The sequence below is a fragment of the Sorex araneus genome, chromosome 2 (genome assembly GCF_027595985.1).
Source record: "Sorex araneus isolate mSorAra2 chromosome 2, mSorAra2.pri, whole genome shotgun sequence".
Lineage (NCBI taxonomy): Eukaryota > Metazoa > Chordata > Mammalia > Eulipotyphla > Soricidae > Sorex > Sorex araneus.
Genome location: NC_073303.1, coordinates 262,971,550 through 262,990,099, shown reverse-complemented (window position 1 = coordinate 262,990,099; position 18,550 = coordinate 262,971,550). Strand labels below are relative to the sequence as shown.

Genomic DNA, 18,550 nt, shown 5'->3' with positions numbered 1-18,550 from the left:
ATCATGAGCTACACGCTGAACAGGGTTTGCTCTGCTCTGGGCCCTCTCCCTGACGCACGGTCCCTACCAGCCTGCGAGCTGTCTCTGGGAAGCGGGTCTGAGCTCACACAGGACGTGATAACAGCCATCCTGGTGAGGCTGTCTTCTGTGGGTTTACAAAGAGCCCACTGGGGGCAGAGGAGGGAACAAGTGGTTTGTGCTGGGGGCTCCTTGTGGAGCCAGGCGAGCACAGCAGGGAAGCACAGACCTTCATATCGTCACTGCAGATTAATATCCAGCACGCCGAGTGATCTGCCTGCGTCCTCGGAAGCTGAGTGCAGAGCCAGGACTGAGCCCTGAGCACCACTGGGGCTGGCCCAACCCCACCACTCAGGAGAATTTGGAGGCAGCTCAGGCAAGAGACCCTGCCAGCTCCCCTGGCACCAGCAGGCGCACCTCACCCTAGAGCTGGGTGCGAGCTCCCGGTCAGCACTCAGGGAGCTTGTCCTGGTCCCGCCTGGCCCTGGAAGGAGCCACCATTGGTACCCTGCGGTCGCTCCATCCCTCCCGCACCAGTGCTCTGCAGGGTCCTGAAACTTGGCGGGACACATGAGATCCCTTTGCCTCCTCCCCTGGGGGCCGCGTGCAACCTCGTGTTTGCCAGGTGAGCTCTGTGTGGTGGCTGGGACCCCAGGCTCAGCCCGTGTAAGAACCCGTGTTCTGTGTGTGTGTGTGTATGTGTGTCTGTTGTGTGAGACCCTCCGATCACCCTGTGCGTCTATCCATGTTTGCTGATGGCCCTGTGAGCTCCAAGGGAGGTGTCGTGCCCAGCACAAGGGGACATCGTGTGGACTTGTTCCGCCTGCACTTGGCCGGGTGGACCCTTGTCATGACAGAGCAGGGTTCCTGCTCCTGGGGGAAGGCAGTGCCAGCCCCCATGTGCTGACCCCGGAGCCCCTCAGACTAGGCCTGCCCCGGGGCTCACTCGGGAGTGTCGTAGTGACAGGCTGGCTTCTCCAGAGGCGAGGCACCTCTCCGCTCTGGGGATGCCCCTGGCACAGCCTCGAAACTCAGCTTCGCTGGACCGACCTTTGCTCTCTGCCATGGTGGCTTCTCTGAGGGACTCGGGCCAGGCCTGGGATCCCCCACCGGCCGCGGCTGCCTCTCACGTCCATCATCCTGGAGAGTTGTGCTTCGTTCCTGCTCTGCGTCTGTGTGTGGTCACGTCAGCTCTCACCCGAGCCTCTGCAGGGATCCACCTGTCCCACCGGGGTCAGCACCAAGAACCACACTGCCGTGCCAGAGCGGAACCGGGTCAGCGATTGTGGGGCAAGTGCCGTGGCCGGCCTGGTCTCTCCAGCCCCGCCACATACTGTGGGGGGTGTCGCCCACAGCCTGCACGCTCTGCGCTGCCTCCAGAAGGCTCGGGTGGACTCTGCAGGGCAATCCCAGGCTGAGTCACTCTGGTCCCATCTGGCCCGACTGGTCTTGGCCGGCCCTTCCAAGGCTGTTGAACCACAGTCGGGAAATGGGACTTGTCTGATGGCTGCCTCGAAGCTGAAGCTTGGAGCTTTGCACCGTAGACTCTGAGGGTGACTGCCGGTTCCTCCTAGGTGGCCTACACTGTGGCTACCGTGTGCCAGGTTCCTTCTTACCCCCTTTTGGGTCACTTCACTACAACTGTCATCCATTGCTCATTGATTTGCTCAAGCGGGCACCAGTAACATCTCCATTGTGAGGCTCGTTGTGACTGTTTTTGGCATATCAAATACGCCACGGGTAGCTTGCCAGGCTCTGCCACGCGGGCAGGATACTCTTGGTACCTTGCCGGGCTCCTCGAGAGGAGCGGAGGAATCAAACCCGGGTCGGCACATGCAAGGCAAACACCCTAATGCTGTGCTATCGCTCCAGCCCAGTAACAGAATATAATTTCTTTTATTAGCTAAAAGAATGACATTCCTTTCAAGTAATAACTGAATTGATTATGTTTTTATTATTGAATTTTCTGATTAAAATAGTTTTACTTGTCACTATTTTTTTTCCATTCCAGTTTTAATCCTTAGCGTCAGGACCTTAGGCCAGACATCATGAGGAAGCTCACTTAGGAGAGTGTCTCAGATACTTCTCTGTGATGAATGGCCAAACGAGGGCTGAGTATGGTAGTTCTATCATTGTGGGAAGTTTTAGTAGTTAAGCGTATGTCGATAGCCAGGAGTAGGAATGTCTCCCTGGTGTGATGACGGACTGGAGAGTCACTGTCACACTCAAGAGAGCTGGTCCAACTGACTTCAGGACTGAACCAAACTGCACACTTCTCACAGGGCAGATGGGGCAGGTTCTCGTGTGCCTGACCAGAGAACATCAAATGCCCAGTGTTTCCTTCTAAGTTTCAAAAGTTCTTACCCTAATATATGATCACTGTATCACTGTCACCACTGTCATCCGGTTGCTCATCGATTTGCTTGAGTGGGCACCAGTAACATCTCCGTTGTGAGGCTTGTTGTAACTGTTTTTGGCATATCAAATACATCATGGGTAGCTTGCCAGGCTCTGCTGTGTGGGCGAGATACTCTCGGTAGCGTGCTGGGCTCTCCAAAAGGGGCAGAGGAATTGAACCCAGGTCAGCCACATGCAAGGCAAATACCCTACCTGCTGTGCTATCGCTCTCATAACTTACTTTATAAATGATCATAAGATCATTTATAAAAATAAATGATCTTGTGATAAGGCTAAAGCTCTTGCTCCTGGAAGTCCTATATCTCTCAGTCTGAGTTTCCAAGGCCACATCATCCATGCTTCAGAGCCTCGGGGGTGGGACAAAGTTCATTTCCAGGTTTGCCACGTGCAGCTGCAGCAACCGTTTCTACTTGGGTTATTTGGTGAGAATTTTCATCATGAATGGGTGTGGTCTCACAGAAAGCTACCCTGGTGCCTGGTGATGTGATTGATCCTTATCCTTTAGTCCATGTGGTGCACTGACTTGCATGTGCTGAAGCACCCTTATGCCGCTGAAATAAACCCCAGTGGATATTGATCTGTGATCTTTGTCTCTGTCCTGAGCACCCCTGTTTACCTCATTCATTGAAATGGGAGTTGATAACGTCTAAACATCATGAAACCACAGGGGACATCTCTCCCTTGGCGTGGTTCAGGGTAAGATTGAAGACAGTGTTTTCTAGGACCCCGTGAAGAACCAGCCGGTGTGATGAGATTGTTTGTCATCATGCGCCTCTGACCATCTGAGAGGGGGGCCTGGGTGTGCTGTGCATTCCGTGACGGACAGGTCAGTAGGTCACTCCGCTTTGCCGGAGCACCAGCCTGGCAGGAGATATGTGAAGGGTGTGGGCACTGGCCTCACCCCTGCAGCCCAGCAGGAGGGTCCAAAGGCTTCGCCTGGCAGGTCCAGAGGCGTCCAGGCACCAGCAGGGGCCCTGGGCAGCACAGGCCGAGCAGCGCCGCCATCTCGGTCCTGACAGGAGGGCCAGGAGCGCCCTGGCCTCTGTACACACACACATCGGGCCCGAAGGAAAAGCCAGGCGGTGGAGTGTGCCCCAAACCAAGCACGGATGCCTGGTACCCCGTCCCTCCTGTGTCGCACCCAGGCTGCCCCACCAGCACCTGGACCCCAGCCCTGCCTCACGGACTGGTCTGTAGCCAGCACTGATCCGTTGCTTTATCTCGGCGTGTTGAAAATATTCAGCTGATGTTCGCCATTAGTCGGAAACACAGACAGTGAGAACAGAGAGGGAACTGAGCGTCCAGAGGGAGTAGCCCAGCGCCTGGACGTGTGGGCGGTGACCGTGAGGGTAACTGCAAGCACTGACACCTGACCTCAGCGTCTCCCCTGATGGACCCCCAAGGCTCGTCGCCGAGCTCACAGTGTTACCAAGGAAATGGAAATCGGGGTTTTGACGGTTTCAGGCCTATTTCTGAGCCTTTCCCTCCTTCTGGAACATTCTGCACTTCCCTCAGCCTCCTGGTCAGTGCCCACTCAACACAGGCCACCCCTTTTCAGTGTCGCAACATCACAACTAACTCACCTCAGAAGCGGCCTGATGACCACCATAGAGAGGCTCCGGCCCGTCTCTTGGTGCAAACACCCCAGCAGGGCAGAGCCGAGCGTGGCCCAGGGGCCCTGTCTCCCGGGCAGTCAGGAAACACCCTCACCACGCTCCAAGACAGCTACAGACTCACCTGCAGGTGCCCCAAGCAGAGGGCGCACGTGTGGCATGGCTGTCTGTCTCCGAGGTCACACGCCCGGCCAGGCAGGACCTGAGGCCTACTGGGTGTCTGAAGGAGGGACCAAGCGTCAGGCTTTAGGTGAGGGAAGGAAGGGTCGGACTCGTCCTGTCAGTGCAATGGGCCCAGTCACAAAAATCCTGGAAACAGTGCCTCAGTCTGCTGTGGGGCTGACAGGGCAGGGGTGGTGCTGGTGCCCCTCTTTTGGCCCCACAGGTAATGCAGCACATGCAGGGCAAGGACACGCCACCCCCAGGCAGAGTTGACGGTGCCGGCGGGGAGACTGCTGGGCTGGGTGGGCGCCATGCTGTGGGCCGTGTCCCTGCAGCACCATGCTAGGGCCTCACACGCGGACACGACTCCTTGCTGCCACGACAATGTCAGCAACTCCACTCCTCCTGAGAAGTCTGCCACAGTGCCCCGCTCCCCGAGGGACAGAGCGTCGCCGTGAAAGACAGAACTGCCGCAGCCCAAGTAGGCAGAAGGAGCCGGATGTACGGCCTCACCAGGCTGACGTGCTCCCCACTGGTTCCTCATTTGGAAGACCGGCAGGATGCAACCATTCCTGTCAGTAACTATCACGGTTGTCTGCCTGCAAAACAGTGATGCTGAGCATGGAGATGACAGAGGGACACTTCCGGCCCAATCTTATATGATGTGGTGCCTATTATGGTCTAACAGGAATGACAGCCTTTGGGCATGGGAGATGGCAGAAACTGCTGGGCTAAACAATGTGTTATAGTCATCAGAAACACTGTATCATAGTCATAGAACTAGGAAATAATGTGTCACAGGGTCATCCGGACTAGGAAACAATATGTCACAGAGTCTCAGGACTAGGAAACAATATGTCATAGAGTAACCAAGTCTAGGAAACAATGTGTCATAGGATCACCAAATACTAGGAAACAATGTATCACAGAGTCACCAAGTACTAGGAAACAATGTGTCATAGACTCACAGGACAGGAAACAATGTGTCATAGAGTCATTGGAAATAATGTATCAGAGTCACTGAGGACTAGGAAACAATGTATCATAGAGTCACCAGTACTAGGAAACAATGTGTCATGGAGTCACCTGGACTAGGGAACAATGTGTCACAGAATCACAGCACTAGGAAACAATATGTCATGGAGTCACCAAGTACTTGGAGAGAATGCCTCAGTACCATTCATCCAGTCACTGTAACGTTCACTTAAGCCTGAGAAGTGGTGTTCTCCAATGCTAACAAAATGAATTCAGTCTCCCTTCACCTGTGTCAGAAACCATTGGTAATTGCTTGGCTGAGGAAATGATTCTTCCATGGCTGACTCCCGAGGCACAGCTAAGGCGTCCCAGGGGTAGGTTACTGTGCCCCGGGGCTGACCCAACGGTGCCTCCTGAGCTCCAGGCTGATAATAAGGACGACTGAGAGGACAGCCCAGCCTCAGCCCGTCCCTCACACAAAGCCGTGAGGGGACTCAGAGAGAGACGGCAGTCGGGCCCCGACTCGGGGAGCTGGGGGAGCCCCGCTCTCTCCGGGTGTCCCCCCCACAGCCCTGACCCGGGCCCTGGCCCCCTGTGGCACATCTGCTGCAGCCCCTGGTCCTGGCCAGCATGCACTAGAACCCCACGTCTGACGCTGCCTCTGCCCTTGCTCTCAGCCGCTCCCGCTCCCATGGCGTCAGCGCCCGGCCACTGTCTGGGCATAGGTGGCTGCTGCAGTAACGGGAAACCACCCTCCCGGGGTACTGCTCAGGCACGAAGATGACTGATCCCTGAGCCGGGCCCAGAGGACACGCCGGTGTCTGTGTGCTGTGTCCATCTCCAGGACAGGCCACGTGGTGAGTGAAGCGTCTCCTCAGACTGCGGGGCCCCAGGTCTGAGTCCCACACGCCCACACAGCCCCCGACACAGACCCTGCTGAGCGTCCCCGCCCAGGACCCTGCCCCGTGTACCCAGCCTTGGGGTCTCCATCCCCTGAGGGTCTCCTTTCCCGACTGTCTGAAATGACCGTGCTGACCAGTGTTTAGGTCCCAGGTGATGCTTCTTGAGCCTCTTCATTCCCACACCCTGTGTCCTTGGCATCGTGTCACACACTGACACCGCCAAAGGCAGTAACAAGTCTCACAAAGGAGACGATACTGCTACCCGCTCAAGCAAATTGATGGACAACAGAACAATAGTGCTACAACAGTGCCACAGTGCTAAAGTGACTCATTACATTTCTCCTCAATGTTTTGGAAATAACATTACAATATATGCACTGCTAATAGTGGGTGAATAGATGATGTTAAAGTTAGACCCAAGGATTCTGGATCCATAAAACATTTTTAAATTTATTTTAAAAAACTCACTTCCAGGGGCCGGAGCGATAGCACAATGGGTAGGGCATTTGCCTTGCACGCAGCTGACCTGGGTTCGATCCCCGGCATCCCATATGGTCCCCCAAGCACTGCCAGGAGCAATTCCTGAGTGCAAAGCCAGGAGTAACTCCTGACGATCACTGGGTGTGACCCAAAAAGCAAAAAAAAAAAAAAAAACTCACTTCCAATAAAGGTTAACTTACAAATGAATGTATAGACGAATATTTTTTTTAATATTTCAAACACTTCAACTTAATCAGAAAAAAATATACTGCAATTAGGATCCTTGGACTAGAGACGTCAGCTCAGGAAAATCCGAGAATAGTGTTGGAAGGAGGGTTTAGGAATCTCTCACTTGGTGCCCGGATATTGGCAGGTGGCACTGAGGCAGGGGCTGTCCTAGTAGAAGGAGGGGGTGGAGACGTAGGAGGTGCGGCCCAACCACCACAGGCTCTCAGGTGCTCAATCCCCCGGAGTCTGAATGAGCTGCTGACCAGCACGATGGGGTGACCCATTAGTGGGAGCCCCCGTGCATCTGTGTGTGCACGCTCAGGGCAGGGAGCGGCATCCCCCTGGGGTGATGCTGCCCCCTCCAGCCCTGCCCTCACTCCCGCCTCCTCTCAGGTGCCCTCGGCCCCTCAGCCCCCATGGACAACCTCACGGCCTTCACGGAGTTCCTGCTCATGGACATCTCCAGCTCCTGGCAGCTGCAGCTCCTGCAGGGAGCGCTGTTCCTGGGGGTCTACCTGGGGGCCCTGGCCGGGAACCTACTGACCATCGGGGCCATCATGTCCGACCCCCGCCTGCACGCCCCCATGTACTTCTTCATCACCAACCTGTCCCTCATCGACCTCTGCTGCATCTCTGTCACTGTCCCCAAACTCATCGTCAACTCCCTTGCGGGCAGCTCGGCCATCTCCCTCGCAGAATGCGCCACCCAGATCTTCCTGCAGATTGTATTTGCTTCAACCGAGCTGGCATTCCTGGTGGTGATGTCCTACGACCGCTATGTCGCCATCTGTCACCCGCTGCACTACGGGCTGACAGTCACCCCCCGCATGTGCACGCAGGCGGCGGGGGGCTCCTGGGCCACGGGGCTGGTCTATTCCAGCATCCACACGGGCAACATGTTCCGGCTGCCCTTCACAAAGTCCAACGTCATCCATCAGTATTTCTGCGATATCCCTCAGATCATGAGGATCTCGGCACCGGAGGTCCAGTTCTGTGAGTTTGTCCTTCTCGCGGTCAGCGCTGGCATCGTCATGGGCTGTTTCACATCCCTGGTCCTGTCCTACGTGAGGATATTCTCTGCGGTGCTTCAGATGCGGTCAGCGGAGGCCCGCAACAAGGCCCTGTCCACCTGCACTCCGCAGCTGCTCATCCTCGTCCTGTTTGTGGTTTCCGGACTCACGGCTGTCTTCGGTCCGATCGCAGATAAACCTTCCCTTTGGAGTTTTCTGACTGCAGTGTTCTACATCATGGTACCCCCATTCCTGAACCCCGTCATCTACAGCCTGCGGAACCGGGACATTGGCCATGCACTCGCGAGACTGTTCAGTAAAAACCTGAAGCTCCAGTGCCCTCGTTTTCTTGATTAGGATGTGTAGGATCGATGGCAATGGCCCAGCAGGTCAGAAGCACGCCTCTCCCCAGGTTTGATGCCTGACTCCTCAGACAGTCCCGAGCACTGCCAGGAGTGATCCCTGAGCACAGCGAGGAGGTAGCCCTGGGAATCACCTGCCCGTTCTGCACCAAAACCAAACACACACAGGATGAGCCGGACGTGCTGTCAGCTGGTGGACGCCTCTTGGCTGCTGCTGCCCTGGCTGGCCACCGTGACCCTCCTGTGACCCTGACTGAGGTTGCCCTCTGCTCCTCTGCTCGGCTGCACCCTGTCTGCTTTGCCGGTGTCCTCAGCGGTCCCTAGGTCCCCCTCGGTGTTGAGTCCAGGGCCACACACTTCCCAGGCGCAGCTCAGAAGCACAGCAGGGGCCCTTGAGCCCCACAGACTGAAGTGCAGACGCCACACGAGCCCCGGGGTGACCTGGACCCTCAGCAGCAGAGCCGTCAAGGAGACAGGGGAGAGATTTCTAGCCCGGCCCAAGTAACGACCTTGCATTCCAGTGGGGGCCTGTGTGCCGCTGACCTTCCTCTGTCTCCAAGCGGCTGTGGCCCTGCTGGACACTGTCTGGCACAGCCCAGGTCCTTCCGGCCTGAAGCCGAGTTGCACCATGTCCTCGAGCCCTCACCTGAACCACAGGCCCAGATGGCGTGGACTCAGCAGAAGTGCTCTCCCAGCCCCTCTCAGCAACAGGAGAATTGGGACTAGGCCCAGACCCACTCAGCCCTGAGGCCACTCCTGGGTCTGTTCCCTGCAGCCCGGCCTCACCCGCCTGAGTCTGAGCTGCTGGTCTCAGCACTGGGAGCCTCACCTGGACCGCTGGCCCTGCACAGAGCCACTGTCTGCGCCCTGGGCACCATCCGTCCCTCTGCATCCGCGTCCACAGCGGCCCGAGTCTCCCGGGACATGCATTTGCCTCGGGGCTGTGTGCAGCCTCGTCTCTGCAAGGTGAGCTCTGCATGGCGGGAGGGTCGCCGGCTCAGAGCCCGGAAAGAATCACGTGGGGGACCTTGGGGGCCCAGGGAGGACGGAGGTCACCATGTGCTTCTCTCTGTCCTTATAATGGCCCCAGTGGGCTCTGGGGCAGCCCCGTCCCTAGCACCTCAGGGACATTGTGTGGCCACCGTCCAGCTGCATGATCACAGATGGTGGGTTCTGCCCCGGCAGCTGCAGTGACACGGAGGGGCCACCCACGTGCCCATGCCCAGCCCCTCAGGTTCCGGGTGCCCTCTGGGGGCTCCCCTTGGTGCTGTAGACGCCGCTGCTCTTCCCCCTCGGTGCCGCGCCAGCCCTGACCTTGGCCGTGTCTTTGTCGAGTGGATCTGTGGCTTGTACTTTGTCTGAATGAGGCGTCCTCTCGCGTGAAATCCTGTCGGAATGGGCTGGTTCTCCACCCTCAGCTCTTGATCCTCGTCCTTGCGTCTGACACGTGCAGCCTCATGTTTGCCAGGTGAGCTCTGTGTGGTGGCTGGGACCCCAGGCTCAGCCCGTGTAAGAACCCGTGTAGTTTGGGAATGTCAACTGATCCAGCCTTTCTGGAAAACAATAAGGACAGTCCTTCAAAAACTAGAAATTGAGCTTCCATATCACCCCGCAATACCATTTCTGGGAATATATCCCGAGGATGCAAAATAGCACAGTAGAAATTACATCTGTAACTATATGTTCATTGCAGCACTGTTCACAATAGCCAAAATCTGAAAACAACCCAAGTGCCCTAAAACAGGTGACTGGTTAAAGAAACTTTGGTACATCTACACAATGTTTTATGCAGCTGTTAGAGAGATGAAGTCATGAAATTTGCTTATAAATGGATAGACATGGAGAGTATCATGCTAAGTGAAATGAGTCAGAAAGAGAGGGACAGACATAGAAGAACTGCACTCATCTGTGTAGTATAGAATAACATCACATGAGGCTGACACCCAAGGACAGTAGATACAAGGGCCAGGAGGATTGCCCCATAGGTGGAAGATTACTTCATGAGTGGAGGGGAGAAGGCAGATGGAATAGAGAAGGGACCACTAAGAAAATGATGGCTGAAAGAACCAGTTGGGATGGAAGATGCATGCCAAAAGTAGATAATGGACCAAACATGATGACCTCTCAGTGTCTGTGTTGCAAGCCATAATGCCCAAAAGTAGAGAGAGGATATGGGGAATATTGTCTGCCATGGAGGCAGGGGTAGGGTGGGTAAGGGGGGGTATACCAGGGATATTGGTGATGGGGAATGTGCACTGGTGGAGGGATGGGTGTTTGATCATTGTGAGGTTGTAACCCAAACATGAAAGCCTGTAACTATATGGGGCTGGAGAGATAGCACAGCGGGTAGGGCGTTTGCCTTGCACGCAGCCGACCCGGGTTCAAATCCCAGCATCCCATATGGTCCCCTGAGCACGGCCAGGGGTAATTCCTGAGTGCAGAGCCAGGAGTGACCCCTGTGCATCGCCAGGTGTGACCCAAAAAGCAAAAAAAAAAAAAAAAAGAAAGCCTGTAACTATCTCACGGTGATTCAATAAAATAATAATAATAATTTTTTAAAAATTTTTAAAAAAAAGAACCCGTGTAGTGTGTGTGTGTGTGTCTGTTGTGTGTGACCCTCCGATCACCCTGTGCTTCTCTCCATGTTTGCTGATGGCCCTGTGAGCTCCGAAGGAGGTGCCGTGCCCAGCACACGGGGACATCGTGTGGACTTGTTCCGCCTGCACTTGGCCGGGTGGACCCTTGTCATGACAGAGCAGGGTTCCTGCTCCTGGGGGAAGGCAGTGCCAGCCCCCATGTGCTGACCCCGGAGCCCCTCAGACTAGGCATGCCCCGGGGCTCCCTCGGGAGTGTCGAGTGACAGGCTGGCTTCTCCAGAGGCGAGGCACCTCTCCGCTCTGGGGATGCCCCTGGCACAGCCTCAGAACTCAGCTTCTCTGGACCGACCTTTGCTCTCTGCCACGGTGGCTTCTCTGAGGGACTCGGGCCAGGCCTGGGATCCCCCACCGGCCGCGGCTGCCTCTCACGTCCGTCATCCTGGAGAGCTGTGCTTCGTTCCTGCTCTGCGTCTGTGTGTGGTCACGTCAGCTCTCACCCGAGCCTCTGCAGGGATCCACCTGTTCCACTGGGGTCAGCGCCAAGCACCACATTGCCGTGCCGGAGTGGAACCGGGTCAGCGTGTGCAGGGCAAGTGCCGGGGCCGGCCTGGTCTCTCCAGCCCCGCCGCATACTGTGGGGGGTGTCGCCCGCAGCCTGCACGCTCTGCGCTGCCTCCACAAGGCTCGGGTGGATTCTGCAGGGCAATCCCAGGCTGAGTCACTCTGGTCCAATCTGGCCCGACTGGTCTTGCCCGGCCCTTCCAAGGCTGTTGAACCACAGTCGGGAAATGGGACTTGTCTGATGGCTGCCTCGAAGCTGAAGCTTGGAGCTTTCACCGTAGACTCTGAGGGTGACTGCCGGTTCCTCCTAGGTGGCCTACACTGTGGCTACCGTGTGCCAGGTTCCTTCTTACCCCCTTTTGGGTCACTTCACTACAACTGTCATCCCTTACTCATTGATTTGCTCAAGCGGGCACCAGTAACATCTCCATTGTGAAGCTCGTTGTGACTGTTTTTGGCATATCGAAAACGCCACGGGTAGCTTGCCAGGCTGTGCCTTGCGGGCGGGATACTCTTGGTACCTTGCCGGGCTCCTCGAGAGGAGCAGAGGAATCAAACCCAGGTCGGCCGCATGCAAGGAAAACACCCTACTGCTGTCCTATCACTCCAGCCCAGTAATAGAATATAATTTCTATTATTAGCTAAAAGAATGACATTCCTTTCAAGTAATAACTGATTTGATTATGTTTTATAATTGAATTTTCTGATTAAAATAGTTTTACTTGTCACTATTTTTTTTCCATTCCAGTTTTAATCCTTAGTCCCAGGACCTTAGGCCAGACATCATGAGGAAGCTCACTTAGGAGATTGTCTCAGATACTTCTCTGTGATGAATGGCCAAACTAAGGCTGAGTATGGTAGTTCTATCATTGGGGAAAGGTTTAGCAGTTAAGCGTATGTCGATAGCCAGGAGTAGGAATGTCTCCCTGGTGTGATGTCGGACTGGAGAGTCACTGTCACTCTCAAGAGAGCTGGACCGACGGATTTCAGGACTGAACCAAACTGCACACTACTCACAGGGCAGATGGGGCTGGTTCTCGTGTGCCTGACCAGAGAACATCAAATGCCCAGTGTTTCCTTCTAAGTTTCAAAAGTTCTTGCCCCTAATATATGATCAGCTGCCCCGTGGCAGGCCTACAGACACACCTGCAGGTGCCCCCAGGCAGTGGGCGCACATGTGGCATGGCTGTCTGTCTCTGCAGTCACACGCCCGGCCAGGCAGGACCTGAGGCCTACTGGTGTCTGAAGGAGGGACCAAGCGTCAGGCTTTAGGTGAGGGAAGGAGGGGTCGGACCCATCCTGTCAGTGCAATGGGCCCAGTCACAAAAATCCTGGAAACAGTGCCTCAGTCTGCTGTGGGGCTGACAGGGCAGGGGTGGTGCTGGTGCCCCTCTTTTGGCCCCACAGGTAATGCAGCACATGCAGGGCGAGGACACGCCACCCCCAAGCAGAGCTGACGGTGCCGGCGGGGAGACTGCTGGGCTGGGTGGGCGCCATGCTGTGGGCCGTGTCCCTGCAGCACCATGCTAGGGCCTCACACGCGGACACGACTCCTTGCTGCCACGACAATTTCAGCAACTCCACTCCTCCTGAGAAGTCTGCCACAGTGCCCCGCTCCCCGAGGGACAGAGCGTCGCCGTGAAAGACAGAACTGCCGCAGCCCAAGTAGGCAGAAGGAGCCGGATGTACGGCCTCACCAGGCTGACGTGCTCCCCACTGGTTCCTCGTTTGGAAGACCGGCAGGATGCAACCATTCCTGTCAGTAACTATAATGGCTGTCTGCCTGCAGCACAGTGATGCTGAGCATGGAGATGACAGAGGGACACTTCCGGCCCCAATCTTACATGATGTGGTGCCTATTATGGTCTAACAGGAATGACAGCCTTTGGGCATGGGAGACGGCACAAACTGCTGGGCTAAACCAGCACCTGAAAAATGTACAGAAGTACCAAGAGAGAAAGAGAGGCAGGAAGGGGGGGGGAGAGAGAGAGAGAGAGAGAGAGAGAGAGAGAGAGAGAGAGAGAGAGAGAGAGAAGGAGAGGGAGAGGGAGAGGGAGAGGGAGAGGGAGAGGGAGGGAGGGCGAGAGATGGGTGAGAATGAGGGAGATGGAGAGAGATCTCTCCTGCAGAAGGTTTACTTAACACAGAGTACTGGAGGAGCTCAGGAATGGCTTTAGGAAGGGGAATCTGCCTCTCCATTGTTTCTCTGCTCTGGATGAACATGTCACTGAAGTACAATCACTGTGGAGAGCTAGTCTCCGACTCGCTTCTCCCTGTGGGTGCAGGGGAGCTGCCTGCCTGCCAGCAGTTTCCTGGGATTCTCACCCCTGTTTGCAGCACTGTGGGGTCTGACAGGGGTGACCCTGCAGGGCATAGCCTACGGGCACTGCCGGGCCCCTCTAGGGAAGCTGCAGGCACACGCCCATGAGGCGCGTCCTATTGTGGGCTGGGGTCACCTCATAGCTGCCCACTCTGAGTCTAGCTGGCCTCCCCGGCTGGTGAGGACAGACTCACGGTGGAGACGTCAGCACCCACATTTCCCAGGGGCTCTACTCTTCACTCGACTCCCTTCGCCCCTGCAGACAGGACCCAGTGGGGACCGGGCACTTGACAATTGCCTATGTGGGTACAGGGACCGTCCCACAGTCTACATTTGAACAAGCCCAAGCCCCATCTGCTGTTCCTCCCACTCCCAGCCACCCCCAGCTCCTCTGCAGTGGCCCCGGCAGTTGATGTGCTGCTGAGACACTTGTGGGTTCACCCTGTGCTTCAGACTGAAGCTGGGTGTGAGGTCAGTGGACCATCATAGAGCTCACTGAGGAATAGGAGACAATTTGTCATAGAGTCACCAGGACTAGGAAACAATGTGTCATAGTCCTCAGAAACACTGTATCATAGTCATAGAACTAGGAAGCAATGTGTCACAGGGTCATCAGGACTAGGAAACAATGTCATAGAGTCACCAAGTCTAGGAAACAATGTGTTATAGGATCGTCAAATACTAGGAAACAATGTATCACAGAGTCACCAAGTATTAGGACACAATGTGTCATACAGGACAGGAAACAATGTGTCATAGAGTCATTGGAAATAATGTATCAGAGTCACTGAGGACTAGGAAACAATATGTCATAGAGTCACCAGTACTAGGAAACAATTTGTCATAGAGTCACTAGGACTAGGAAACAATGTGTCATAGTCATCAGAAACACTGTATCATAGTCATGGAACTAGGAAAGAATGTGTCACAGGCTCATCAGGACTAGGAAACAATGTGTCATAGGATCACCAAATACTAGGAAACAATGTATCACAGAGTCACCAAGTACTGGGAAACAATGTGTCATGGAGTCACCAGGACTATGAAACAATGTGTCATAGTCATCAGAAACACTGTAGCATAGTCATAGAACTAGGAAACAATGTGTCACAGGGTCATCAGGACTAGGAAACAATATGTCACAGAGTCTCAGGACTAGGAAACAATATGTCATAAAGTCACCAAGTCTAGGAAACAATGTGTCATAGGATCACCAAATACTAGGAGACAATGTATCACAGAGTCACCAAGTACTAGGAAACAATGTGTCATAGACTCACAGGACAGGAAACAATGTGTCATAGCATCATTGGAAATAATGTATCAGAGTCACTGAGGACTAGTAAACAATGTGTCATAGAGTCACCTGGACTAGGGAACAATGTGTCACAGAATCACAGCACTAGGAAACAGTATGTCATGGAGTCACCAAGTACTTGGAGAGAATGCCTCAGTACCATTCATCCAGTCACTGTACCGTTCACTTAAGCCTGAGAAGTGGCTCTCTCCAATGCTAACAAAATGAATTCAGTCTCCCTTCACCTGTGTCAGAAACCATTGGTAATTGCTTGGCTGAGGAAATGATTCTGCCATGCCCGACTCCCTAGGCACAGCTGAGGCGTCCCTGGGGTGGGTTACTGTGCCCCGGGGCTGACCCAACGGTGCCTCCTGAGCTCCAGGCTGATAATAAGGACGGCCGAGAGGACAGCCCAGCCTCAGCACATCCCACACACAGCCGTGTCGGGACTCAGAGAGAGACGGCAGTCGGGCCCCGACTCCGGGAGCTGGGGGAGCCCCGCTCTCTCCGGGTGTCCCCCCCACAGCCCTGACCCGGGCCCCGGCCCCCTGTGGCACGTCTGCTGCAGCCCCTGGTCCTGGGCCAGCGTGCGCTAGGACCCCACGCCTGACGCCGCCTCTGCCCTTGCTCTCAGCCGCTCCCGCTCCCATGGCATCAGCTCCTGGCCACTGTCTGGGCAGAGGTGGCCGCTGCAGTGCCGGGAAACCACCCTCCCGGGGTACTGCTTGGGCACGAAGATGACTGATCCCTGAGCCGGGCCCAGAGGACACGCCGGTGTCTGTGTGCTGTGTCCATCTCCAGGACAGGCCACGTGGTGAGTGAAGCGTCTCCTCAGACTGCGGGGCCCCAGGTCTGAGTCCCACACGCCCACACAACCTCCGACACAGACCCTGCTGAGCGTCCCTGCCCAGGACCCTGCCCCGTGTACCCAGCCTTGGGGTCTCCATCCACTGAGGGTCTCCTTTCCCGACTGTCTGAAATGACCGTGCTGACCAGTGTTTGGGTCCCAGGTGATGCAGCTTGAGCCTCCTCATTCCCACACCCTGTGCCCTCCGCATCGTGTCACACACTGACACTGCCTCCCACCTCATCTCAAAGTCAGGAAATAATGTAAACTATGGAAACTTACTTAATTGTTGAACAATGCAATGAACTAAAAGTTTTCTTAGAAGATTTTTATCTAACATGCCTATCATGTTTTACAATGATACACGTATATACTGTGTATATACATACCAATGATAGTGACTCATTATGGGCTGTAATGATAGCACAGCGGGTAGGGTGTTTGCCTTGCACACAGCAAACTTTTGTTCAATTCCTCTGTCCCTCTCGGAGAGCCTGGCAAGCTACCGAGAGTTCCTGCCTGGATGGCAGTCTGGCAAGCTACCTAAGGCATATTTGATATGCCAAAAGCAGTAAAAAGTCTCACAAAGGAGACGATACTGGTACTTGCTCAAGCAAATTGATGAACAACGGAACAATAGTGCTACAACAGTGCTACAGTGCTAAAGTGACTCATTACATATCTCCTCAATGTTTTGGAAATAACATTACAATATATGCACTGTTAATAGTGGGTGAATAGATGATATAGAAGTTAGACCCAAGGATTCTGGATCTTTAAAACATTTCTGAATTTCATTTTTAGAAAAATTCACTGCCAGTAAAAGTTAACTTGCAAATGAATATATACATGAATAATTTTTTAAAATATTTCAAACATTTCAACATAATCAGAAAAAAATATACTGCAATTAGGATCCTTGGACTAGAGACGTCAGCTCAGGAAAATTCGAGAATAGTGTTGGACGGAGGGTTCCGGGATTTCTCCCTTGGGGCCCGTTGTTGGCAGGTGGCACTGAGGCAGGGGCTGTCCGAGTGGAAGGAGGGGGGGTGGGGACGAAGGAGGGGCCGCCCTGACCACAGGCTCTTGGGCCCCCCGTCTCCCGGAGTGTGAATGAGCTGCTGGCCAGCAGGATGGGGCGACCCCATTAGTGGGAGCCCCCGTGCATCTGAGTGTGCACACTTAGGGCAGGGAGCGGCGTCCCCCTGGGGTGGTGCTGCCCCCTCTGGCCCTGCCCTCACTCCTGCCTCCTCCCAGGTGCCCGCGGTCCCTCAGTCCCCATGGACAACCTCACGGCCTTCACGGAGTTCCTGCTCATGGACATCTCCAGCTCCCGGCAGCTGCAGCTCCTACAGGGGGCGCTGTTCCTGGGGGTCTACCTGGGGGCCCTGGCCGGGAACCTGCTGACCATCGGGGCCATCGTGTCCGACCCTCGCCTGCACGCCCCCATGTACTTCTTCATCACCAACCTGTCCTTCATCGACCTCTGCTGCATCTCTGTCACTGTCCCCAAACTCATCGTCAACTCCCTTGCGGGCAGCTCGGCCATCTCCCTCGCGGAATGCGCCACCCAGATCTTCCTGCAGATTGTATTTGCTTCAACCGAGCTGGCGTTCCTGGTGGTGATGTCCTACGACCGCTATGTCGCCATCTGTCACCCGCTGCACTACGGGCAGACGGTCACCCCCCGCATGTGCACGCAGGCGGCCGGGGGCTCCTGGGCCACGGGGCTGGTCTATTCCAGCATCCACACGGGCAACATGTTCCGGCTGCCCTTCACAAAGTCCAACGTCATCCACCAGTATTTCTGCGACATCCCTCAGATCTTGAGGATCTCGGCGCCGGAGGTCCAGTTCTGTGAGTTTGTCCTTCTCTCGGTCAGCGCTGGCATCGACGTGGGCTGTTTCACGTCCCTGGTCCTGTCCTATGTGAGGATATTCTCTGCGGTGCTTCAGATGCGGTCAGCAGAGGCCCGCAACAAGGCCCTGTCCACCTGCACCCCGCAGCTGCTCATCCTCGTCCTGTTTGTGGTTTCCGGACTCATGGCTGTCTTAGGTCCAATCGCAGATAAACCTTCTCTTTCGAGTTTGCTGAATGCGGTGTTCTACATCATGGTACCCCCATTCCTGAATCCCGTCATCTACAGCCTGCGGAACCGGGACATTGGCCATGCACTCGCGAGACTGTTCAGTAAAAACCTGAAGCTCCAGTGCCCTCGTTTTCTTGATTAGGATGTGTAGGATCGATGGCAATGGCCCAGCAGGTCAGAAGCTCTCCTCTCCCTAGGTTTGATGCCTGACTCCTCAGAGAGTCCCGAGCACTGCCAGGAGTGATCCCTGAGCACAGCGAGGAGGTAGCCTGGGCATCGCCTGCCCATTCTGCACCAAAACCAAACAGACACAGGATGAGTCGGACGTGCTGTCAGCTGGTGGACGCCTCTTGGCTGCTGCTGCCCTGGCTGGCCACCGTGACCCTCCTGTGACCCTGACTGAGGTTGCCCTCTGCTCCTCTGCTCGGCTGTGCCCTGTGTGCTTTGCCGGTGTCCTCAGCGATCCGTAGGTCCCCCTCGGTGTTGAGTCCTGGGCCACACACCTCCGAGGCGCAGCTCAGAAGCACAGCAGGGGCCCGAGAGCCCCACAGACTGAAGTGCAGACACCACACGAGCCCCGGGGTGACCTGGTCCCTCAGCAAAAGAGCCGTCGAGGAGACGGGGGAGAGATCTAGCCCGGCCCGAATGACGACCTTGCATTCCAGTGGGGG

At 55.4% G+C, this 18,550-nt stretch overlaps 2 protein-coding genes across 2 annotated transcripts; both read left to right on the top strand.

Moving 5' to 3' along the window:
- Positions 1 to 7,212: 7,212 nt before the first annotated feature.
- LOC129401854 (olfactory receptor 14I1-like) lies at positions 7,213 to 8,163 on the top strand. Its single transcript, XM_055124764.1, has one exon. The coding sequence runs from the start codon at positions 7,213 to 7,215 to the stop codon at positions 8,161 to 8,163; it is 951 nt and encodes a 316-aa protein (XP_054980739.1).
- An 8,907-nt stretch (positions 8,164 to 17,070) lies between these two features.
- LOC101540132 (olfactory receptor 14I1-like) lies at positions 17,071 to 18,021 on the top strand. The gene has a single exon (XM_004611597.2). The coding sequence runs from the start codon at positions 17,071 to 17,073 to the stop codon at positions 18,019 to 18,021; it is 951 nt and encodes a 316-aa protein (XP_004611654.2).
- Positions 18,022 to 18,550: the final 529 nt, after the last annotated feature.